Genomic DNA, 26918 nt, shown 5'->3' with positions numbered 1-26918 from the left:
CCAGTTATTGTAATAATAAATATTCGTACATTAATACAACACGAAATTCATGAACAAATGTATCATTTTGATATCATATGCAATACACCTTAATAAATAAATTTTGCGTATATGCAGCAAAAGTGAAGTATTTTATGTCTTAAAGTCAACTTATAAGATCATAAATATCAGGCCATGAATCTACTAAAACTTCAGATAAAATTAAAAAATGAACGTACCCATAAGCAAGATAAAAGTCGCTCACAGACGATTTAGCACTTCCAGCGTTAGAGCTGATAAGTTAATAAGTAAGTAAGCCTTACGTCTTAGCGCAGACGCACTCGTGATATGATCCAGAAAATTTAGGTATTGGACGTGAAAGAAATTGAGAGCGCCGAGCTTCGCGCATGAAAAATGATTATGCGGGCATTAATTACCGGAGAGCTGCTGGAGGTTCTCGGCCGGAAGTTCGTACGCGTGCGCTGTTCAGCCCTCACCGCGGGGATGAGAAGCTCTGTGCGCGAGACCAATGTATATATCTTCGTAACCCCCATAGGATTCTTCGCGGCTGGAGGCGCTTGAGACATTGCAGACCGACAGATGAGCAGATTGCTCTCGTTATCCTTTCTCGCCGTGAAGTTTTATACGAGCCGGTACTTTGTCCTCGTATTATAGCTACCCAGCCACCTCGTGCCTTCAGGCCATTCGATGACTGGCTTTTGCAAACTTCCGTCCCCTGTTCGGCTAGCCAGAGTTCGGATACTTGCGGATGATAAATTAAACGATAATTCAACTTCAGGTTCACTTTATTTTCCAAAATTAGGATGGAAATCGCAGAGTTCTAAAATCGGTTTTATGGGTCGGAGCAAGTTATCATTTAATCGCAATACTTAGTAAATTCTGCTATTAAATTACTGTGCATTTTCAAATTGCATTAAAATTTTGCAAGGTACGAAGTCTGCTTTAAAAAAGGCCACAAATGACATCTCACAAAATTTTGATTGTACTTTCACATCTGATTATTATATATTTATTTGTATACGTATAGATGGTTGATAAAAGTTCTCTTTATTTTCAGACGAAAGATGTATAATATGCAAATGCACGAAGAAAAATTTATTAAATCATAGAAATGGTGTATAACTATAATAATCCGAGAAATTCGAGAAGAAGAAAACAGAGGAAAAAGAAACTAATCCGCAGCTATAGTGACGATTCAAATCGTCGCTCCCTACGAAGAGTAGCACTGTTCAAATTTCCCGTCATAAGTAGCACAACTCATTTCACGCACGCTAGACTAGCACAACTCAAACTTTCTCACAACTTAAACAACGAATTTCTATAAAAATTTCCCGATTTTTGCGAAACTGTCGTTAATGAACATTTTTAAATATTAATAATTTACTATTTTTTACCGAATTTAAAATTGTTTTGACAAATACAATAATTTTTTACAAACATTTTTTTAAATTATTCACTTTTTTAGAAGCCTTCGAAATTTCCGAAACCTTTTTTAACTTTGAGGTTTGTCTGTCTTTGTCCGAGGTTTTCATGAACTTAACCAACAAAATAACCCATTAAAAACATAAAATACTCACATTTTAAGTAATATACAGTCGCGAGTTGTGCTACTCTTGACCGTATTTCTGAACTGTGCTACTCTTCGCGGCAAATCGTGAGTTGTGCTAATTTTAGTTTGAAAATTTGAACTGTGCTAGTCTTTGTACGGAGCGACGAAATTACAAATAAGTGTTGGTTCAAGTGTTCATATACTGAGAAAAAAGAATCCTTGTCGAATTCGCGACTTAACTCATGCAGCTTATTGTTTATGCATTTCTTACAAAGAAAAATTTCTTCACAGTGTAAGAGAATAATTCTTAACTATATTAAGGATTTAGGCATTTTTGAGCAATTGTGGCGCACCGTCGGAAAAAATTATCAACTGAGCGCAAAAACAGCGCGTTTCAAATTCAAATTATTGCGACCTTCATCTTGAGTCGTAGTTTACATCACTTGCCTTCAATATTCTTCGAACCTTCAGAAATCAATTTCATAATTGTTTTTTTCGATGTAGTTTATCGTGGAACACAGATTTTTGTTGATTCATTAGTACAAAATTGTATTTTGTTCATTACGATATAACACTTGAATCTAATAGCATGGCTTCGACCTTCCCTTAAGACGCAAGGATTTTTCTATATTTTAATCCAATTTTCTTAACAGTTAAGAATTCTTCTTTGTGTCAAGGATTCGTGCGTCTCAGTGTACAAGCAGCAACGATATTTCTGTTGATAAAAATAAATGAATACATATTGATAAGAACAGATGAAGAAGAGAATAGAAAGAGAAAAAGTTCAAGGTGAGGAAAACAAAATTTAAAAATTTAAGTAAAAGTGACGTTTTTCGTTAATGAATAAAAGAAACGACATTTATGATAAAAGAATATTCTAGATAATTTGATTTGCGAACTAATTAATAAGATATATCTTGCTTATAACGTGTTTGAATTTATGCATATGTTTAGTTTATATTGACTTACTTCTTAAATAACTATTTTTGTATACAATGTGAAAAGTATTGTATTTGCAAAACTTTCTAATCTTATCAAATACTTTTTTAGTACATCAACGCACTATCTAAATATTATATAAACAGAACCATACTAGGAGTCTTTAGAATTTTGTAACAATATAATTGCGTACAATTAATTATGCCCTTCTATAGCTCTTCATAGTAAAAATACTTTAAGTAGATACCGAATAAACACGTGATAAATTAAATATGCGAAATTATTTTAATCGACAATAGCGGAACCCGTTACCGTGGCTAAAAAATCAGCTTCTTCGGATTCTCGATTCCACGTTCGTCCTTTAAAAAGTAAAACTCACGCTTCGTCGGCGCATGACAAATTCACATTTTTGGCGCTCTGCATGGGTTTTGCTATTTTTTGCTTTATTCTTATGTGGCATCTCACCATGATGTAGAAGGTTACACTGAGTAGTGCGCCACTGCAATTGGTTACGCCACACCAAGGCCACTTACAAATGCGATGAAAAGTAGGTATACATTTCTGCGGCTACGCAATGTAGGAACAGGTAACTATATACTATACAGCAGCAGTGCCGAATCAGCGAGAGTAACAGCACAAAAAGGCGTTTGAAATCCTGTCCCATAAATTTCAATTAAAATGGCATCTTGAAAGAACAGCAGCGTGAGTCAACGCCCAGGGCTGTTATAAAATGTACTAAATACTACAAATATATTTTATGCAATAAAAACTCTCGACTGATCCTGTTTGTTTAATTATGATTTGTTTTTGTTTCGCTAGAACTTACAGAAGAGCGCATTTTATTTCGTTTAATTGGTTATCAAAATATAACATAATAGCACAAATGAACAATAATGGATCATATTTTTACAAACATAAAAATATTGAGGCACACTATTACCCTTACCGACCCAGTTGACAGTCTAAGACAGAAAAATCATCCAATATGGAAATTTACAAAATTACTCACTTACAATTAGTCTACATAGAATACTAAAAAAAGTTGCATCAAAAGCATGGAATTTTTTTATATGCATAGATATAATTGCTTTATACGCATAATTACATAAGTACGCATTTTCTGAAAATACTGGGGAGACCAGGGCAAAGCAACGGACCAATAACGTTTAAAGTAGATTTATGGATATTTAATCGTCGGAATAGCTAATACTAAAGAATTAGATGGTCTTTTTATTATTTTAAACTATAATACGAAATCATAAATTTAATTTTGATAAAGCAATTCTATAAGTAGATTTTTAATCAATTTTATCAAAAAATAATTTTTAATACGTACTGCATGTGCGAATCTCTTCTTGCTATTGGGAGTTTAAAGTTGCAATGCGATACTAGCGGCAGCTTTAGGAATTACGAAACATGGCGTCAACAAAGTCTCTGTTTTACATTGTAGTATATGGGAGTTCAGTATTCTCAGTCAATTTTTGAATAACAATTATTGTAAATCGTATGTGGACTCATTAAATTAACTTGTAGAGTTGACTATTATCCAAGGCGAAATGTATTTTTGTACTGAATACAGAAAACTTACTAAAAAAAGAGTTTGCTGCACTAATTCGTTCCTCAAGGACTGTAATTCCAAAATGCAAAAACTCTATCATTGAGTTTTTACTCAGTACTCAGCAAAGGAACGATATTTACCACAAATTAACTTTAAAAAATTTATTTTGAGTATCTGAGCAAGAGTACGAACAGTCCAATTTACAACTACCACTTCTACGTCATTCTGTTACAATGCCGCTACCCTAAGCGGGGTCTTGGGCGTTGTCGTCCAGATCGGACGGGTGGGTGCCTATCACCACTACACAGCACGTCCTTAGGTTGCGGATAGAGGAACAGCCCCTGAGAAGGAGGTTAGCTGCGAATAAATTGAATAAGCAGCCGCGGACAGCCGATAGGAACAGGCGTGGGTGTGATGGGCCCACACTGTCGAACGCATTCATCTAGAAACACTACGCAAGCACCACAACAAAAAAACACAGAGCAGGCGCGTTTAAAGAACTCGTAAAGGAAGCTGATAGGTACAATCTAGATTTGGTAGCAATACAGGAATCGCGGTGGCCAGATGGCGAAGTACTAGCATCGGGTAACTTCACGTACCTGTATGGGGCCGGGAGTGGGGGATCTCTAGGCACCGGATTTCTCGTAAGCAAAAGCATCATACATTCGGTTAAAAGTTTCAAATCCGTCAATGATAGGCTCTCGTACATCATTATCGAAGGTGAATGGTATAGATATGTATTTATTAATGTACACTGTCATATGGAGGACAAAGAAGAAGAAGCTAAGGATCTCTATTACGACACTTTAGAGCAGGTAATCGACCAGTTCGCCTCTTACGACACAAGAATAGTATTAGGCGATTTCAATGCTAAAATAGGTAGGGAGGAAATGTTTAGGCCTACTATAGGGAAGGAAAGCCTGCACGAAGCCAGCAATGATAACGGTATTAGGGTCATAAATTTCGCGGCGGCAAAAGATCTTATAATCAAAACTACGTGTTTTAAGCACTAGGACATACACAAGGTAACGTGGACATCGCCGGACGGGGCCACACAGAACCAAATTGATCATTTCCTCATTGAAAAAAGACGTCATACTAACGTTCTCGACGTAAGGGCTTACAGAGGGGCAGATAGCGACTCGGACCACTTCCTAGTAGTAGCCAAATTAAGAGCTAGACTAGTAGCGAATCAAAATAGTAAGCGTGAGCAAACAAGGTAGAAAGCTTCGATATTGAGAAGCTACGAGATAGAACAGAGCGAATTAGGTACCAGATAGAAATTAATAACAGGGTTCAGGCACTTGAAGAAGCAAACACATCGCCGGAGGGGAATGACGAACCGAATAGCTTATGGGGGGACATCGAAAAAACGGTAAAAGAGGCCGCGAACAAAGTACTGGGTAAAAAGAAAAAGCCCATGGTTTGACGAAGAGTGCGAACTCTGGTTTGAAAGGCGCAAAAAGGCTAAATTAGATAGCTTACAAAATAGAAGCGATAGGACCGTAGAAGAGTATTCTAACGTAAGGAAACAGACGAGCGCGATCTACAGAAATAAGAAGCGGGAGTATCAAAAGAATCTTATTAGGAGAATAGAAACTAACAGTAAGGAAAATAACCCCCGCGAAATGTACAGAGGGATTAACGCCATCAGAAAGGGTTTTAGGAGTAGAGCGCAATTGATGAAGGACGAAAACGGGGACCTCGTAACAAATGACAACGAATTACTGTCGCTGTGGAAAAATTATTTCGATAAATTATTAAACGTGCACGAAAATAGCGAAGAATTAGGGGACGAAATTCACACTGCTGAACCCCACGTGGAGAAACCGAGCTACCAAGAAGTAGAGGCCGCGATTAAAAAACTAAAAAACAACAAAGCCGCGGGAAATGACTCTATACCAGCTGAGTTACTCAAATATGGGGGCGTCGAGCTCACTTTCAAAATCTATAAACTAGTATGTGCCATCTGGAAAAATGAAACAATACCCGAAAATTGGAAGGAATCTATCATTATACCGATTTTTAAAAAGGGGGATAAGACAGACTGCAATAACTATATGGGTATTTCACTTTTAGCAACGTGCTACAAAGTTCTGTCAAACGTAATACAAGCTAGACTCACTGCATTCGCGGAAGATATAGTAGATTATCAGTGCGGATTTCGGCGCAACAGATCGACGAGCGATCAAATGTTTACCATAAGACAGTTGTTAGAGAAAAAGTGGGAATTTTGCGAAACCATACACCAACTATTTATAGATTTTAAAAAAGCGTACGACTCTATTAAGCGAAGCAAAATGTATCAAATTCTAGTACTTCTCGGTGTACCGAAAAAACTCGTGAGATTAATTCAAATATGTCTGAACGGAAGCACGGGAAAGGTCCGAGTAGGCGGTAATGTATCAGAACCCTTCAGGATACGCGATGGTTTAAAATAAGGGGATGGGCTCTCTACGGTGCTGTTCAACTTAACGTTAGAGTATGCCGTTAGAAAAATGCAGGTTAGCCAGCTGGGCGCAACGCTTAATGGAACAACGCAGATACTAGGCTACGAAATCCTCATAAAAGCGGTGGAGTATACAGGGTTAGAAGTGAGTGAATCAAAAACAAAGTACATGATTGTGGATAAGCTAGGCATCTGCAGAGGGGGGGAAGATCTCAGAGTTGGGAATTTTACTTTTGAAAAGGTTAGCGAATTCAGGTATCTGGGTACGACCATAAATGATAGAAACGAGATTAATGTCGAAATAAATAAGAGACTCCATTCGGGTAATGCTTGCTTCTACGCCGTGAGTAATTTATTTAAGTCGAGGCTGTTGTCTAAAAACGTTAAAATAAGAATATACAGGACAATAATACTGCCGGTGGTTCTGTACGGGTGCGAAACGTGGGCTCTCACTAAGCAGGCGGACAACCGTTTTAGGGTATTTGAAAATAAAGTCTTGCGAAAAATATGCGGGCCGAAGAAAGATGAGGAAACCGGGGAATGGAGGAGACTACACAATGATGAGTTACACAATCTGTACGCGTCACCAAATATTAACAGAATAATAAAATCTCGCAGATTGGAATGGGCAGGGCACGTAGCGAGAATGGGAGACGACCGTACGGCAGCGCGTGTCATGAAGGGCAGGCCGATGGTAACGCGACCTCTAGATAGACCTAGACGTAGATGGGAGGACAACGTAAAAGCGGATCTAGTAGAAATAGGACGGGTGGGTGTCGATCGGAGAGGTGCATCTTGGGTGGGTTTGACACAAGATAGGGCAGCGTGGAAGGCTTGCGTAGATGAGGCGATGAACTTTCGAGTTCCAAATGCCATGTAAAAAAAAACTTCTCGTCATTTTTATCGTTTTCATTTTAGTAACAATATACCTGTGACCAGATAAGGCTTAGATTTCAAAGAACTTGTTTTGAAAACGAATGAATGTAGCTCAATTTTTTCTGGATCTTTTATGGAGCATCAAACATGTTAATCATGCCAGAATTTATAACGTTCTGGTCTTCTATCATGTTTCTTGACGACGGTATAGTCTCACTCTATTCACACGGAGTGTGTAAGGACACTGACAAGATTTTTTATCGCGTAAAAGTTTATATTTCTACATTTTTTAATAAAGTTCCATATGAACCCTGTGTATTTCGGAGACTTTCTGGCCGCCATCTTTGTTAACCTTCAAGCGCGCGAACCTAGCGCGCTAACCGAGTTTAAACTCCCAATATGTAACGGGTGCTAAATGCAGGATTCTGACACTAGTTTACCAAACTTTTATTTCCACGCACGGTCTACATTTTAGAATGTAACTTTGCACACTTGTAAACAAAATTATACCACTTGTTATAACACATACTTGTACTAAGTACTCACACCTGTGGCTCTGATGAACGCATTTTGTCGAAATGTGCAGATATCAGCTACTCAACAACTTTTTATTCAGAACGACTTTTCGTTAGAAAACCAAACTTATTTATAAAAAACTATCAAATTCAAGAAATTTACAAAATTGATGAAGCAATAAACTACACTTACATACCCAGGCACCGGAAGATTTTAATTATTTTATTCTTGGCCCGTGGATAGAAGTTTGAGAAGAAATCAGCCAGAAATCTAGTCGCTGTTTTTTTACTTATATATCCGAAATAATTAATTCTATTGCATTTACATGCATTTGCACTTAAGCTCCCTCAGCTGTTATGAATAAATCTCAATAGTATAAATGACACTGCACAATCACTTTGTTAATTTTATTGACAGTATACATGTCACTATATACTCATTCTTCACGCGAAATTAATGAATAAAATAACGACCCGACTAAATTTTAATGTCCGAGCTACTTGTCAGAGTAATTAATTATATATTTATATTATATTTTATCAAACCTATACCTCTTACTACCTGGTTAATTTTTTTATGTCCTCTCTTTCTAAAGGCTGAAAAATACACATAGATTGTTAATTCTTATTTCGATCCTTCTTAACCTATATGTATCTGTTTGCGACTATTATTTTTTCTAAAATATATCTCGCTCATCACACAATAATGCTACGGATTATTATTTACTTCAATTTTAATTCTTGGAATAAAGAGAACATTAAAAAATATAGGCATTTTATTTGTAGATATATCATCGCATTTAATCCAAATTCATAAACAATTTAAAAATCAAACTACAGAATTATTTTAATAGAACCCTTTAATTATTCAAATTAAAAAATTAAATATATAAATGGTGGTGCCATATTTAAACCAGATACCAGATGTTTATTTTTCAACCATACATTTAATATTATATGACAGATTTCAGCAAGAATAAGTCTTCGGACAATAAGCTATAACGTTTCTGATGAAAATTATCGTGCAATAAAGTCCCTTATTAATGTCGCACGCACAACAAATAGATAATATTATTATTCGAAATCATTCAAGTATTCTGATCAACCTTAATAAACAGCGATTACGAAGCTTGCATATTGATGAAAAGTCACGCTCGTTCAGGCTATACAGCAAAATGGAAACGAGGCGTCGCCGGCATCGCTAATTAAACTGCCACGATGCGACGAAACGATCAATTTATAACAAAAAGCGAAAGAGTGAGGGCAATAGAGAGATACAGTCGGTGGGGAGACAAAGAGAGCGAGAGAGCCTCTCTAGCCACGTGCCTCTCGAAACTCAACAATAAGTCTGGCGCATCCCAATCGGCCGTATAGTTTAATAAAAGGGCAAAAGCTCGCTCGGCCCGCGCGATGAAGCAAGCGCGCGGAAACGTTTGAAATTCTCAAATACGCGCGACACGCGGCCGCGAATGAATATTCAGCGGTTGCAAAGCGGCGCGGCGGCGCGCATTGATTTGCCGCGCGGCGCAGTCACTCGCGGGACAAAAGAGCTCGGCTTTTAGGTCAAACTCCGCGGCAGAAGAGAGCATAGGACGCTGGCGCAGCTGCGGCGCGAGATCGGTGAGATCCGAATTTCCTGGCGCATCTTTGTCCGTCGAGCAAATGCATAATTCGACGAGCTATAGTAATTTCGGGGGCCTGGTAGACGCGGCAGGGCAGGCTTTACCGTTCTATTTGTAAACTTTGAATGATTTCACGCCGTTGGCTAAATAGGCTTTTGTTTCGTTAGAAGTGTTCGATTAATGTCTCTTCGCGCTCCTTTCTTGGAATACAATCTAATTGACTCGCTGCGGCAGTTTAGCATGCTATATTCACGAGGAATATTTTAAACCTGAAAATTTTCTAGGATTCTTTCAAAATTTATCACATCGCAAGACATTATTTTTAATTCAAATACGCGTAAAGATATATATTAAGCGATTAAAAGTAAGAGAATAAATAAGTTGTGTAGGAAAATCGAGTTGGCGTATATATATATATATAGTGAATCATTGTATTGCTAATTAAAAACTCGTATTGCTTATGCATTTCTTCCAAGTTCATATGTTCGAGAAACTTCAATGAAATAAGCGTACAACAGGAAACACAAGTCATCGACGACTTTCGCGTGTATTACTAATCGATCTTCATTATCGTGCTTCAGTATAATTCAATATTCCAACAGCATAAATGGCACACTAAAATTTATTACGAATTCTTTCATCTTGATGATCGCATTAAAATTACGTCAATAACAGTTAGAAGTAAATTTGCATGATTTGGCTTCACGTGATGTAGAAAATATGACCATTATTAAGATAGCCCCGCTATATTATCTATATAATCATACCAATAAAAGATATTACAAATGAAGTCGTTGAAAAATTACACCTTCACACCTTTTTGGCAAAGATAGGTACTTCGAGACAATATAGTACAACAAAACTTTCGATAGCTCCTATTCAAAAACGACAGATCAAAAATTACGTGCTCTCGACGTCGAAATAACGAAAAAGTTTAGTTCGATAGACCTCCCTTGAGGCTTTTTTAATCAAACAATACAAAAGCATTGATCAATGTTAGTAGAGTACTGTGCGCACAACTTTCTCCATAAATATAGCTTATCTAGTAGAGTTGTAGATTTTCGAGTCTCGCACGAAACTTCCTTTACATTCGTACATATTGGATGCAACAATTTTGGAGCCAAGAATACGTAATTTGATAGATGCATACGTGTTTGAAACGTAATTTTCGTCTCTAAATATTTAGTATTTTGGTAGGTCGTAAAAATATTAAAGGAATATTGTATAAATAAATTTTATTTAATCTATTGGCATCCTATTGCACAACTATTTTTTTTTTATTAAAATTACGGAGCAGCAGAAACTTATCAAGGCAACTCCTAGGTCAATTCCTAACTGATATTCAAGCGTATAATATACAAAAATGAATCGAATTAAATAATTCAAAATTGATTTTGCTACAAAAAAAAAAACTGACGATAAATAAATAAATAATATCCTACTTGTAGACCAATATATCCCACAAAAAAAAAACAAATGCGTTTTATATTAATTTAGTGCAAGCTAACGCATTATAATACTGCAAAAACTAAATCACTTTCTCCAATTTATAATTAATATGAGCCAGTCTTTCTTCTAAAAACAAATGAACATCACTCGAGGCACGTTTATTCCTCATAAGATAACGACAAAAATTTCTAACTAAGACTAATTCTGTTATAGATTCAGAATTTCCTCTTCGAGTTTTATTCTCTATAAGTCGTTGAACATGCAAATCTGAAAACCGATACAAGTTAAAAACATTTTGAATTCATCACCTAAATGGAGAGCGATATTGAGTATTACCTAAACGAAGAGGCTTTCCACGTCGGCCACATTTTTCTTCAATAGCACCTTTTCATTTAAATTTGAATGTTTAAACGGCTTGTTGTTCCCGTCATCTTCTTTGTTAGAAATCAAACTTTCCAAGAGGCGAGCAGCTAAAACATAAGAAAACTCAACTTAAAATTGTAACAGAAGAGGTAAGAACGTTAGCAAACTGAAAGCCCCTAAATATTTAAGTTGTAAAACAGTTGTAAGGAATTTTCGTTTTTATTTATTTTAGCTAAGAATAAAATACCTGATATATTTGTGCATGCAAAGAAATTCGCAAACTAATGAATCAATTTTATTTATTCGCATACACTTCTTGTACTTCTTATAATAAGTACGAAAATGTTGACCGTATTTAATAAAATCCTCAGCGACATCATTAATGGATCACTTTTTAAAAATCGTCTCTCATATTATTAGTGATACTCTTCTACTTACCATTTTTCCGAAAAAGTGTTCCTTTTTTGGGAAAACTATACTCTTTAGCCAATAGTAGATTTGTTAAGTGAAGACTTTCCATTTCTCATAAAGAAAAAGCCAAGTTTCATCTGAACAATATAACTTCGTTCCTTCAGACAAATTATCATATTTAATAAATTATACGATGATCATAGTTAATTTTGTAAAAAAGTAGTTTCAGAAATGCACGAATGCTCTATTTTTAATGCAACTATCTTACCAATTAAACTGATAAAATAAAAGCCGCTAAAATGTTTCAATATATTTATTATTATATGAACCTTGCATGAGCCTTAATCATTTGCATCTGGCACTGCACTTGAGTCGTATACTTCTATATCTATATCTTTATCTTATCTTACTACCTATATATCTGTATCTTCTATAACTCCGAAATCTAACCTAATACATGTTTGTTTAATTATCTGATTTCACGACGGTGCAAAGTGTGTTATATTTTAAGCTACTGATGTTTGCCTATTTATAACATAACTAACTTATAAAATACGTTATTTAAGCTGTAAATAGTTTATTCTAAAACCTTGTACAATTTAAAAATAGCACAAATCGCTGTCCAAACATGGACAAAAAAACGATAGGCTTACACGTTTCCTAGAGAGATACTGATTTATGATTATTAAAGTAACGATATGTCATAACGCGTATATTGCATGCATTCATAGGTATATTTTTGCGTTGTTCTCCTCATTAAAATGTACGATTACAATAGTAAAAATAACATCATACCGATACTGATGTTATGCCGATAACCGACAAATTCTAAATGGTCAATTTTCTTGCGTGTCCTGATGAGAAAGTTAGTTTGGTCAAACCGATCAATTTTTGACAACCTAAATCTCTACAGTCACTTTCTACTCTTACTCTATTTTAGTATGTATGTTAGTGAACAAAAATTTCTCCCATGAAAGACACATTTTTATTTATTTATATCACCTTTAATATATCCTGATCCGGAGCAGATAATCGAGATGGTCACAAACCGAGACTGGCTATCTGCAATGCATATGGCTCTAGTCTCAACTTGTGACTATTAAGGTAGTCTCTCGCTGAGGAGAATATAAGTATCCGTAATTATAAACGGCGGGTGTACAATGTAGATACATAGCTGCATCAAGGTCACTTCCTTCTCGCTCTTTTTCTTATTTGATAATACTTAATGGATCATAAGATTATAATTATCCGCTTATCTTCAAAGCACCAATGTCATCGTCCTCAAATTTAGATATTTGAACTGATCACATATTCAATTACTTCGAAATTGATATAAAACCAATGATTTTTAATAATTATTATTCTAATAAGTGGTAATTTCGATTTTTATTTAAGTTCCTAATCAAATTTAACCTTTTGTCAAACACACTTGCAAATAAAATGCAAAATTCATTTTGTGGACGTTTCTTTTTGTCTTTTTTAAAATTAAAAAAAGTTATTTCTATATTTTTACTAGATTAATATAATATAAAATACTAATCTTAAATTTATCTATGAATTCATAAAAGACTTGATTGACGCTGAACTGCAATAGGTCATGCAGTGACCAATCATTTTATGGAGAGAAAGGGCAAGTTGCCAAGAGTGAAAAGTTTGCCGATCAAATCAGAATCTATAATCCAGAGATAGTTGTTTGCAGGCCGCGGTTCGCGTAATCAGATTAATTGGCTTATCCGTTGATTGATTGGACACTAGCCAGTGACGTCGGGGCGATCCATCACCTAACGACCAATCGGGATGCACTAATAAATATGGATAATGAAATGCACGTAGGATTAGCTACGCGGGCGATGTATGCCAACACGGCCAAAAAGTCAGGGTGAGATTTTCGCAGCCTGTAAAAAACTGCGAAATATGCGCGCGATAAAACGGCTCGAATTTCCCGCGCGATCGTCAGAGTGGCGTGTCCGCTCGTAAAATTTTGATGAAGCAGTTACGCCAGTGATACAGTGACGCGTGTGCCTCCGCGAGGTTCTCTTGTAAAAAGAATGTCTCGACACAACATCCTGATCCGCAATTTTTTTATGTCGACTATCTGTGTGAATAAGGTACATGCATACACAATCATATAATGAATTGCGATTTAAATGTTTATATGCAATAAATATGAACTCATTTATAAAGAATTTGAAATGATTGCGTTTCAAATGATATCTACGTCTTTCTTTCTGTCTTGTTTGTAATATAATACTGATGCGCAAAAATAATCAGAACATTCCTTGTAATCCTTGAATAACGTACGTTTATAAATGTAGTATTATACACGGATTCTTCTACTAGTAAGTAATGCTGATGAAGACCAACTTTTTACACAAGTTTCTACATCAATTGCATCAGAATCTAGGAATTATCAATACACCGTACTATTAACGAATAATTACACGTACTGGGAACTTGCGCAGTTATTGTGGCTAAACGTGTCAAAAAATAAAATAGGTAGTGCGTATTTAGAATTGGTCGCCTAATATTAAGAAAATAAATAAATTTTAATTTGAATCAGTTACAATTTTACTGAACTGAACATTGTATATAGAATAATTGGTACTGGACTGAAAAAATGTAACATCATGGTAAATTGTATAAGTTTTAGAAGGTTATCTTTCATATCAACGTGTTTTTATTTTAAAAGTTTCTATACAAATGCACACTTATCCTCGCTCTTATCACAATATTTCATATTAACTTAAGATTAGACTTGTAATTAATAAAGATATTCCTGCAGTCAAATAGCATCTTTACTCGTCAATTATATGCATGGATAAATAAATAAGACTTGTCTGAAACTCAGTCAAAGAAAGGACACTGGCATATTTGAATTTATGTAAACGAATTTGCACATAAATGAAGCGTATAGTCGCGATTAGAAGCTGTTCATGCATTACCAGTTAAGTAAGGTTAAATAATTTCATATGACTAAATCATTGGATATTTACGCGGGAGTTTCAGTTTTCCCTAAGTTGAAACAAGCTTTCTAGTGCTTATTTACTATAACATAGTCTTCACAGTACCACGATGGAAATTTTACTCATCGAAAATTCTCATTGCTACAATTATCACCTTAAATATCTCAGCTAGTTAGTACCATAAACTATTCTGACGGGTAATCCCTTGCATGCGTCATTGCTTATTAATGAGCTTTGGATGAACAAAATTAAAAATAAAAATTAGACATTCATAGACTTTTTCACAAGAATTGTTTGGTTAAAACTCGATTCAAGCGATACAATTTTGTTTAATTTTTTACGATAGGCTTACATAATTAATTTTTGGTATAAATATGTTCAGGTGTTTGCATTAAAAATAAATTCCAATGCAAGTCTTGTCTCTCAAGGTCAATGACTTCTTACTATAAACGAAGCAGAATGAACTCCGATTCACGCGAATAAAGCCCATTCCGATGACACAGCTTTTTTATCCTTTGTCCACGCTAAAATCTGGCTACTTCTGCCTCTGCTTGTACCAAGTTATCCTTGGATCTGAAATGTACAACTTCTTTCAAACCCTCGGCGTTGCACTCGTTGCTTTTCTTCCGGCCAAATCTCCTCGTCAGCTGCAACTTTCGACGCGAGGCAAGCATGATGAGCCAGAGTACTGGTTGCAATGTCCTGCAGACCTTGAGCACAACGAGTTCATTGAGACAAGCCAGAACCATGCCGAAGAACCAGGGAGCGCCCATGAAAAGATACAACCTTAAAAAGAGAAAGTACTTCTTTCGTAGCAGGTTCTCTTGATTCTCTACGGCGAGCTGCGTGCTCCGTTGAACTCTGATGATGTTGCAGGTCGTCAACACGAAGAGTAGATTATTGCAGAGTAGAGTGCAGGCTGGTAGCAAAAAAAAGTACATGTTGACAATTGGCCTGGGGCCGTGTGCGGCTTCCGTGAAATTAGCCTTAAGTGGAAAATCACTTGGTACTTGTGGCACGAACTCAAAAATAGCGGCCATAAGTGTCGGTACCAAAGCTCCACCCCAGGCCAGTATACTATAGACGGTGAGCTTTCTATCGTCGTCGTCCCGATAACCATTACCCGGAATCCAGCAAAACCGAGTTATTACCAGTGTCATATCGAAGCACACAACGTTCAACCAAAACACTGTAGCGTTTGTGAAGTACTGCAAGTTCAGCCAAAGAAGTCGAACAAATACTTCGTTAAGAGAACAGTCATTTATCAAGTGACAAAAGCCCAATAGGGTAAGAATGCCTCCCACTATCAGTAGCGACACATTATGACGAAGCACTACACGATTGTAGAGATTTTTTTGAGTCACTGGGAGTACACAATAAATAATGACCACAGCAATGCAGGCGAAGAAATGCACAATGTTGACGTACATGTACGTTTGCGCTCCCCAAAACGTTAAAGCGCCCAAGCCATGGATTATCGTGTCCGTAGAGGTTTTCACACACTCGACTACCACTTCCGGCTCGTTCGACATCGTTAACCAAGACCAAGCTCACTTTAAGTTCAAAACCACTTGGAAATACTATAACTATGATTAGATTTGTTTCTTCATCGAGTCCATGAATCGCAGAATACGAATCGATTGAAGAATCATCGGTGATGATAAAGAAATAATCAGTAGAAATAGTCCATGAAAATTGTTAAACTTCAGCTTTTTTAACACTTGCAGCACATTCATTTATAACGTGTCCGTTAAGCACAACAAGTGAATCTGTACTGCTGCTGCTGACAGAAGGACACTGCAATACGAGAGACGTTAGCCGGCACGACGCCAACTAGACTAATGCTATATTCTCGCGGACGTGTATAAAATACCATAATCACTGATATGCCATTCTTGGAAGAGTTGTAGTCACCGACTGAAGGAAATACGGTTTCTATTTTGCTGCATCTTTTGTTTCTGTAATTGGTCAACGGTAATAAGAGTCTGACGCACTTGGGAACTGAGAGGAAATTTCATTGCACCTCGAGATTTTTCCTTGACAGCTAATAATACCGCAAATCCCAACACCGGACGCATGCTGATGATAATACTAAGCCGAGAGACACGTTACTATTTTGCGTAAGCATAAGTTACTTGTTATCGCGCCAAAAAAAACTGAATTGAAAATTAGTACGCGCATTATAATTTATTTTTTTAAGTTTATAATTCTAATACTTACATTATTATACTGCCTAACTTGATTTCCTGATTAAGAAGGAATACATATTTCTATTCACCGGATCAACACGACCAATTTTCTTATCTTATATTTTTCAAAAAAGATAAAATGTACAAATTCCTTATATGATTTTTTTAATACGTCGATAATATGCTAGTGCCATCTTTTTTACTAATGTCATTATTCTCATAGCGATGTATTCTATAATGGCGATCAATTTGTAATATTAATTAGACTTATTAAAATAAAGATAAGTTTTAGCATTGCACTTCCAAATCTGCATGTGTACAAAAATAATGATGCAAAAAATAGGAAAGTATCTAAACGCTACTTCTCACCGCTAGCAAAAGAAATCAAGCAGATCAGAGAAAATGGGATAACATGCCTGGTAGAAACGTGAGCTAACCCTTTGCCATTAGTAAGCCAATTGTAGTGCGTTGGCCAACGATTTCACAAACGTTTGGATAAAAATGTACCTTATTTCGACACGGATTTATCAGGTTCTTTGGCTTATAAATGGCTAATTAAAAAAATTAGTACGAATTTTAATTACTCATACTTTATGATTTATGAGAAAATTTTTTTTAATTTTTCCAAAAATTTATTAATTTAAAAAAAAAAATTTGTTAAAACATAATTTTAAAAAGATTTTAACCGTTTGTTAACGGTTGGCTTATATCGAGGACAATCGTTGGCTTACGGGGTTGCCCAATAATTAGTAACCAAGCCATTTTGGTTGGGTTATTTTCTACCAGGGATGTGCATCTTGTTTGTCTAACAATACTACAAGGCTTTGTGCTACTAAGACTGATGCTGCAAACTTTTATGCCAGTAATGTAGCATATCTTTTTCTACATTTTCAATTAATGTAAAAATAAGAATGAGATTTACAAAAAGTTACATTTAGGGTAGCTAAATTCCATTAATTATTTCATACTGACTAATTAATGTATATTATTATCTATTTGAAACTTACTGCATTGGGTTTATTTTTGCCCGTTTATTTGTTGTTTAATTATTTGTGAATTGAAAAGAAATTTTGAGGTAAATCCACGCTTCAAAAAGTACCCATGTGAAAGCATAATAAAATAAATAGGAGGAATACAATGCAGAAAAGTATTATTATTTTTAATTATTACTTAATTATTGAAATTATTTGAAACCTAACGTACACTGATTGTAGCACTTTTTTTCACGTGCTAGGTCAAGTGTATCGTGTAAAATTTTATAGCACATCCGCACCCTGGTAGAAAGCCAAATACTTAAAATGGCCAGAAAACTCAGAAATGACTATAAGATATAAGGAAAAAATAGCTAGAAATAAGATGAAACGCTTTTTCTCACATTTCTTGAGCATTTTATAGGATGGACCTCAAAACCATGATATTGACTTTACTTTTTCGTAACTTTTTTGTATTGTACAATAAATGCACATAAGTTTAGAAATTTCGATTGTTTTTTAAGTTATATATAATTTATTGTAGACAAAAATCATATGATAATCACGCATGATGAAGATAATCATAATTTTCTCATTTTTTCGACCAAGTAAATTTTACATAGGCAGTTACTAACTATTTTTTCTGACTTGCCTTAATCAATCAAATCTATGCTTACAAATTTGAAAATGCTTTGGAAAATGGCATAACTATATTAAAAAATTCTTAAGAAATGTTTGAAAAAGTGTTTCATTGATGGGCGAAAAATGGTCCAGTTTTCGCTATTTCTTAGAAAAACGAGGTATTCGCTAGCTTTGAAATGGAATCGATTTCTACCAGGGCATGAGCGTAGCAAGTGTCATAAATACAGTGCAAAAAAAGAACTACTTAGGTCACACTATGCTATGAAACTTATTTTTCCCAACACGCGCATGAAATGAGCCTTTTTTCATGCCTAACAGTAGCGTAGAAAATCGTCAATTCCAAACGTGTTAGAAAAAGTTTGAGCTCAAGCGGGAAGAATATTATATTACGTGCCTACACTGAGAGAAAAGAATCCTTGTCGCAAAGGATTCGCGACTTAACCACAGCTTATTTTTCATGTATTTGTTGCAAACGAAAATTTCTTCATAGTAAGAAAAGAATTCTTAACTATTAAGGATTTAGGAATTTTTGAGCGATTGTGGCGCACTGTCGGTAAAAACTTATCGACCGAGTGCAGCAAGAGCGTGACTCGTCGGCACGCGACTACGCGAGACGTCGAAACGTGTCGGCTGCAATCGGAGACCCGTACAGGCGTTTATACTATCTCACGCGTGATATGCTTTTTTTACGTACCTGGAAGAAAGCATATTGATGCACATTTAAAATATCGTAGGGCTTGTTCGATGAAGTCAAAGATTCTGTATGCATAAATACTTTTGTGATAATTTCATGCACACAGAATGTGTAAGGTTATATTCGTATGATACCTATCGTGCTATTATTCGAATATATCTTGCAAAAACAAAGAATCTTTCAACATCGAATAGTCTCAGAGCGATACTTAATGATAATAAGAAGTGAAAACAAGTAATTATAAAGTGCTAGTGATTTTACGTCGATGGAAAGAAAGTTACGAAAATTGAAAAATCTGAAAACCTAACTGTTAAGACGCTTGGATTTCTCCATATTTTAATCCAATTTTCTTAACAGTTAAGAATTCTCTTTTGTGTCAAGGATTCCCAAGGGAGTAATTTTTTCCAGGAAAATTTACTCGCGTAGTAGTTTTTTCCCGATGCTAAGAAAAACTCGATTTTTAATTCATTTTACATGCATGGAAAGTGGCCTTTTTCGTGTACGTATCATGAAAAAACTCTTCTTAATACGAAATACCTCATGTTGTCAAGTTATACGCTGTTTTGCCTACAAGCGCATAAAATAGTACATTACGATACGTGTGACTTAAATAGTTCATTTTTACACGGCGCCTAGAGTATCGTATAAAATTTTAGAGGTTAGCGCACGAGGTTAGCGCACGAGCGTAGCGAGTGTGATAAACACGGTGCAAAAAAGGACTACTTTAGTCACAGATAGACGTGACTTAACAGCGGATTTTAGCCACACTGTGCTATAAAAACTTTTATTCGCGACTGAACTATAATATCCACTTTATTCCCTGAAAAGCGGGACAAAAGTAGCATTTAATTCCCGCAAATTTACTTTATTCCCGCAAATTCACTTTATTCCCGCAAAATCTGAAAAAATTTGCTTGAAAATTTTAAAACGTTGAAAAGTTAAAAAATTATGAAAATATTTTAAAGTTTAAAAAAATAAAAAATTTTCGATGTTTAAATGTATATTTTCAATTTGTAATGCCGGTTGCTGAGTAGCTCCCACTTTTCAAGAAATAAAGTATCTACACAGTTCAGTCATGAATAAAGCACTATTACAAATTTTTTAAAAAGCAGGCAAAACATACCTTCTTGCCTGGTTTCTTAAGAAAGCGGGCAAAATGAATTCTTTTGTCTGCTTTTATCACTTTAGGGCCGCTTTTTTGGTCTAAAAAAATCGGAAATCGTGCATGTGTTAATGACAACAAAATTTGCAAAACAAAAATGTTGAATTCAAGTATTGAAAGGGATTCTTATATTTTAGTACTTACAATTTAACCTCTCGTTAAAGTTAAATTTGCAATTTTCTCCTTTCAAATCTTTGGTAGGAGATTACTGATAAGTAATGCTCAATGGACTAAAAGTATTCGCGAGAAGCAGAGCTCGAATACAGGCGCATTATTGGCAGAAATCAGAGAAGAGCAACTATGTTTACCTTGTCTTGCTCGTGCTTGAATTTGAGGTCATGTTTTTGAAAAGCTGCTAAACTGCCTCTGCATAAACTTTCTTATGACATGCCGTGGAGTAAACCTCGATTCATGCCACGCTCGAGCAAAAATGTACTCGCTAAATCTCAGCTTAAACACGTTGTGTCATAAAATGTTATCATGTACAATAAATGTTCGATCCCGCGATCGCCGGATATGCATGGTGGCTAGATGCCGTGGGTCTCCAATAAGAAAAACTTAGAAATCTAAAACTTTCCGAAAATTGCTATGCATTTTTCAACAGCAGCGTGAAACCATTCGCGTACATTATGTTCGCATTTAAAAGCGATTAAGCCATGTCTGCAGTCACAATTTAACAAAGACTAATTTCAAAGAATCCGTACTAATCAACTCATATACATCGATGCAGAAAATACGTTACCTAACTTAAATTTGTACTAATTATGATATGCAGTTATGCATTCGATGAATAGCAATTTGCTAATTCAGAATAATTTACTTTTCCATTATCACCTTTTCATCGATCTGACTCACTAATGATATCTGCGTGTAAGTATCAGGTTTGATTAATTTTTGTATTGGTCTGTCGCTACGTAACAAAATATGAAAAATTTAACAAATCAGACGTACTTAACTGAAAATTATCCCTTAACGAAACCATCAATTACAAAAAACACGCTGTCGGATTTTCCTACATAAACGAATAAATTGTTCAATATATAAAACCACAATATTACACAATATGGAAACTCTTCGCGCTTGCCTATAAAACATGTAACGCATACTTAAAGTCGTCTTTTTTATGCAATTAGCATGCTGCGCACATACGTTTTGCTGTGCGGACAGATGATTAGCCGGTTTTCAGACATTAGGTGATTCCCTGCGGTATCTACGATGAATCTATTCATCGTAGCAATGAAATTATTATTATTTAGACAAAACGTATATAAAAAGATATATTATATTAAAGTTGACCGAAAAATTGCCCATTTTTAGAGATTCTTTTCAAGCTTTTAACAACTGTATTTTAAGTTGCAAACACGTTTTACTCAACTTAATAAATGCCTGCAAAATGACCATTTCCACAAAGCTCTAATAAAACATAAAATTCAAAGCTTTACATAGTATCTTACTCGTTTAAAGTAGAAGACTAAGACGCATACAAAAAATATTATCGTTGCTACACAAGATTATATATATGGGGAATTCTACGGAAAAAATACCATTTTCTGGTTGGAGAAACCGAAAAAAACAAATGTTGGGGCACGCGTCCGCAACTTTATTTTTCTTATTGTACATGTTTAGAACCATGCAAAACCACGTTCCAACACCGAAAAAGTGCCTTGTAACACTGTTTTCTAGACCCCTCAAATTCGTCTAAAAATAGCCATTGTTCAATGGCATGTACCTAATGCATAAGGGCACAAACAGAAAATGTATTACGGTAGAATGATAAAGAACGGGAAAATAGCTTTAATTTAGAAAAAAAATTCGTTGAAAATGTTTGATTTGGTCAATAGTTACCTGCAATTAAAAATATGGAAAAATCATGAAAAAAGATACAAATTTCTTGACTTTGAAAAATCCTGCAATTTTCATGATTTTTCCGCAATTTTAATTGTGCGTAATTTTTTACCAAATCAAAAGTTAGGCACGTAAATAAAGTTGCGGACGCGTGCCCCAACATTTGTTTTTTTTTCGGTTTCTCCAACCAGAAAATGGCATTTTTCCCGTAGAATTCCCCATATAATTACTTATTTTATTGATAATTAACAGATCACTTTCCAATCAGAGAAATGCGAGGAAAAATTGAAAACTATTTCAAGATACTCTAATAATAAGGAAATTATATGACACGAAGAATAAAAAGCCATTTGCGTGATAGCTATTTTAATCAGCAATAAAGAATAGTTTTCTCAATGCCTATAAAATATTCTGCTAATGGTGATTTTCACGAGTCGAGACAAACAAATAATTCCAGTTACAACGTAATCCGAATTTCAGTGCATCCAAGTGAGAGATGAGCTATAGGTACATGGATCGCGAAGTATCATAAATCTAGAGTTAACAAAAAAAACTTTCGCAAGAGTCGCATAAAACTATAAGCTGTACGTACGGCACTCGCACTGGACCGCGGTCAGTGTACGTCTCAAGGTAAATCGATTTCCGCGCGCACAGTTAACTTTTCACAGCTATCCCGTACGCTCGAATATCCTACCATCTCACACGTATGCTCTCGAGAATGACGAAACATCGGCGGTGTTGACATTGAGCAATCGCGGGATCGTTTGTCTCTTGCTCATCAGCATAGACCTGGCTGCTTAAGGAGCTGAGTCGTCAAAACAGTCGAACAGTTTCTACGGTCCGGTTCGCAAATAAGTTTCCCGCAAACATGGCCGATCCCGCGGGCGGGCGCTCCGCGCGGCGTGATTTTCTATCGCGAGCGCGCGACGCCTCGGAGTGGACGAAAGCTGCACTGGCGTCGCGCGACAAACGCGGCCCGCAGTCGTACGGGCGAACAATCGACTGGACGGACATCATAGTACTTTCGTCGTATTGTCACGATCGAACGCGTGGAAAAAGTGTCACCGAACAGAGCTCCGACTACCATAAGCTCCGAAAGGAATTGGGCCAATATGTCAGGGCCAACGATCAGCGTCGATCTTCTCGTCAGACTTGTGATTCTGTTTGCGAACGTTGCAGGCTCTGCCATGGCTACTCCCGGTTTCGGTGTGCGAGTGAAGTGCTGCAAGAACGATTTTGTCCTGAGTGACGATCTGACAAAGTGCGTTGAATCTGCTATCGGCGAACCGGATGCAGCTATCGGTTACCAGAATATTTTAGAGGAATTCGATCTCCTGACTAATGCGACGTACAAGAAATATTTATCGTGTTTTCCAGGTACAGAAAGAACCGGCCACTGCTATTAATTTTTCAAGAGATCAATGACTAACTGGGTTTATTGCTTCACTATACACTATATTACTTGCTTATCTGCTTTGCTTATTGGCGCGACTAACAAAATTTTAAGCGTGTATGCTAATAATGACCATCCTGCATTCATTATAGCACGAGGAAATCCGGAAGAAAACAGTCGGTAGAAGCATCTAACAAGGTTTTAAAAAAAAATAACGTTCAGCAATGAATGTCTGAAGCTATTTTTTCATATTCTGTTTCTGCATAACTGTCTCGATTCTTTTATAACAATTTAAAATAGATGAAATCAATGTGCAAATTATTCATTGCGAGATTCATTGTTTAACGGCCCTGCACACTAAAACTCTCAATGCTCTCAGAAAAAAAGTCTGTCTTTATTGGAAGATAGCGAAAAACGTACAAGTCTCAAGATTTAATAATTTTTCTCTCTTTGCAAATACTTACCTACAACTTTTGCCCGAGCGGCCTTTTAATGAACTAAAGGATTTGAATTAACACTCCTTATTTATTCGAAAAATTTTCCGTAACTATATTACAATTTTTATCACGCGTAGTTATGGGAAATTCTACGACAAAAATGCACTTTTTGGTTGCAGAAACCGCGAAAAACAAATGTTAGGACACGCGCCCGCAACTTTTTTCTTTTCTTATTGTACATGTTTAGAACAATGCAAAACCACGTCCCAACACTGAAAAAGTGCCGTGTGACACTGTGTTATAGGCCCCTTAAATTTGTCAAAAAATAACCATTGTTCAACGGCTATGTACCTAATGCATAAGGGCAAAAACAAAATATGTATTACGGTAGAATGGAAGAACGGGAAAATAGCTTTAATCTAGAAAAAAATTCGTTGAAAATGTTTGATTTGGTCAATAGATACCTGCAATTAAAAATATGGAAAAATCATGAAAATTGCAGGATTTTTTGAAGTCAAGAAATTCGTATCTTTTTTCATTATTTTTCCAAATTTTTAATTATACGTAACTTTTGACCAAATCAAACATTTTCAACGCATTTTTTTTTAATTGAAGCTCTTTTTCTGCTGCGGGCGCGTGCCCCAACATTTGTTTTTCGCGGTTTCTGCAACCAAAAAAGTGCATTTTTCCCGTAGAATTCCCTATGTAGGCTTACATATTTATGATAAATGTAAATTATCAAAGAGATCAAATCATTTTCCATGCTAAGTAAAGTACTGCCGTGAAAATGTTAATAATCAGCTATCGCAAAACGTGATTGTTCGAGTCGTATGTCATTATATGCTTGACATGAGTCTTTTTGAAAACATATCATTTATTGATAACAGATAATTATCCAAGAATCCTGTTGTTAAAAAGCCATTTCCGAAGCTTTACACTTATTTAAAAAAAAAAGCTAATAACTTTCTACACCATTTTAAGTACGAATAATATTATATATGGATTTGATATATCATAATGTAAGATATCTCATCTCACTTTCACGAAACCCTTTATTTCAGATACATATTTTATTCAAAATGTTATTTAAAATTTCTTCGATCATCATCTCTAATATGATGATCTCAAACAATTTATTTTATAAAATTTCGTACATTTCAGTGATTTCTCAGAGGTACCGCCTCAATTCTCGATTTAGTTGTGAATTGAGTTTGAACCGGTCTTTATAGCTCAAAACATGCCCTTTTCACGTAAAAATTTAAAATGAAATATAGTATATAAATAATTCAATTTTGCAATACCTATACAACCATACTCATCGAAATAATATTCATCGTAAGTTCACTTCGTAACGCAACAACTATAAAAAATTTACGGTAACTTTAACCAACGCTCACGTATACATTATACATATGTTTTTTTCTCTTTTATTCGCAATGATCATGTACATATACACCAAGAAATTAGCAGTCAGCGTATTTTTGAAAGTATAGCTTTTTGGAATGCGGAAACGAAAATGCCCCGTGTACGAATGTGCTTTTTCATCACACACAAAATCACTGAATCTCAAGATATTCAATTTTTTCGGTTTGTTTACTAATTAACTTATCTTTGTTTTAGATGACGATGGTACGAACAATAATAATAACAACTCATCAATTGATTTCACAAAGCTTATCAGCTGCATTGACATCATGAAAAATGGTAGCGTGGCTCGCACTAATTGTTCCAAAATAATAGCGAACCTTACGATCGATGGATGCGACAGTATAATGACACCTCTGCTAATGTATGGAGCTACAATGGTCATTTTTGCCAGCATCGTATATTTAATACCTTACATACTAGTGTGTTTGCTATATATATTCATACCAGGTATAAGCCGTCGGGCTTACGATAAAGCTGTGCTATGTTTTATTATCTCACAAACGATTTTGAGCATAACTGTCATCACTCTGGGACACTTTATGCTTTGTCACAAGCCGCTAAGTAACACTAGTTACTCGATCGTTGGCATTACGTTCATGGCAATGACTATTGGTGGAGTTCTCTGGTTGCTAGTTATCAGCTTTGATGTGAGCTCGACCATAACCAAATTTCGCTGGGCACCGTCTTCAGGCGCGAAAGGCCGAGATGAAAATCACAAATTTCGGGTGTATCTGATTTGGGTAAGCACTGGGACGATCATACCCACTGCCATATCTACCATACTGCAATTTTCGCCCGTGCCAGATGATTTTATTCTGAAACCAAATTTTCACATTTTAAATACGTTAAATTCTAGAGTTATTGTACACGTCGTATCTGTTCCCGTACTGGTAGCTATCGCCAGCAATGTCCTTTTTATATACACTACAGTAAGGATGATAAGTATACAAAAGTCAACGAGCGCTGCGAATGAAAATAGGAAGAAAAGCGTGAAAGAGAAGTACATATTGTATCTAAAACTATACTTGCTCATGGATGCGCCTTACATAACCGGGGCTCTCGGGTCAATATTTAAAGATCTCTGGATCTTGAAATTCTGCAGAATGCTGCAACCAGTATTAATGTTGTATGCCGTACTTCCGAGAGACATCGTTACAAAAGCACCCTCATGTAAGAAAAGATCAGAAAAAACAAATCACAATACAAAACCGAAAATTAATAAAAATATTGAGTCTATTTGAAAATGCACTGAAAATTCTGGTTAAATCTTTCGTAGTTGATTGATGTTATCGCACTAAACAAAAACATAAGTACATTTCAAATTAATAACGAAGACTATATAGAAATCGATATAAGTTTAAAGCTACAACATACCACGTATTACTAGAGATGGGCGAAAAATAGGTCCATTTTTCGACCAGCGATGAAACGCTTTTTCGGTCATTTTTTACGCATTTATTGGG

General features: G+C 35.7%; 2 protein-coding genes and 1 long non-coding RNA gene across 4 annotated transcripts; 1 reads left to right on the top strand and 2 right to left on the bottom strand.

Moving 5' to 3' along the window:
• Positions 1–10734: 10734 nt before the first annotated feature.
• On the bottom strand, positions 10735–16598 carry LOC107981972. Of its 2 annotated transcripts, XM_032596231.1 has the most exons (3): positions 11759–16598; positions 11294–11427; positions 10743–11224 (listed from the first exon to the last, which is right to left on the bottom strand). In XM_032596231.1, the coding sequence occupies exon 1, from the start codon at positions 16224–16226 to the stop codon at positions 15219–15221; it is 1008 nt and encodes a 335-aa protein (XP_032452122.1). In that variant the 5' UTR covers positions 16227–16598; the 3' UTR covers positions 10743–11224; positions 11294–11427; positions 11759–15218. The 2 variants fall into 2 exon arrangements, with proteins under 2 accessions (XP_032452121.1, XP_032452122.1); XM_032596230.1 differs by having other exon boundaries at positions 10735–11224; positions 11294–16598.
• A 6533-nt stretch (positions 16599–23131) lies between these two features.
• LOC103317323 lies at positions 23132–26700 on the top strand. The gene is made up of 2 exons (XM_031927650.1): positions 23132–23574; positions 25648–26700. Exons 1-2 carry the CDS (start codon positions 23310–23312, stop codon positions 26694–26696), a joined length of 1314 nt encoding a protein of 437 aa, XP_031783510.1. The 5' UTR covers positions 23132–23309; the 3' UTR covers positions 26697–26700.
• LOC103317322 lies at positions 26481–26918 on the bottom strand. The gene is made up of 2 exons (XR_004227263.2): positions 26830–26918; positions 26481–26620 (listed from the first exon to the last, which is right to left on the bottom strand). It is a non-coding gene; the product is annotated as an uncharacterized LOC103317322 (long non-coding RNA).

The sequence above is a fragment of the Nasonia vitripennis genome, chromosome 1 (assembly GCF_009193385.2).
Source record: "Nasonia vitripennis strain AsymCx chromosome 1, Nvit_psr_1.1, whole genome shotgun sequence".
In the NCBI taxonomy this organism is placed as follows: domain Eukaryota; kingdom Metazoa; phylum Arthropoda; class Insecta; order Hymenoptera; family Pteromalidae; genus Nasonia; species Nasonia vitripennis.
This window is presented reverse-complemented; position numbering and strand designations above follow the sequence as displayed.

Coding starts and splice junctions, on each gene's coding strand:
- LOC107981972 (XM_032596230.1), bottom strand. CDS start 16,226: ATGTCGAACGAGCCGGAAGTGGTAGTCGAGTGTGTGAAAACCTCTACG.
- LOC103317323 (XM_031927650.1), top strand. CDS start 23,310: ATGTCAGGGCCAACGATCAGCGTCGATCTTCTCGTCAGACTTGTGATT. Junction 23,575..25,647: donor ATATTTATCGTGTTTTCCAG/GTACAGAAAGAA, acceptor TCTTTGTTTTAG/ATGACGATGGTACGAACAAT.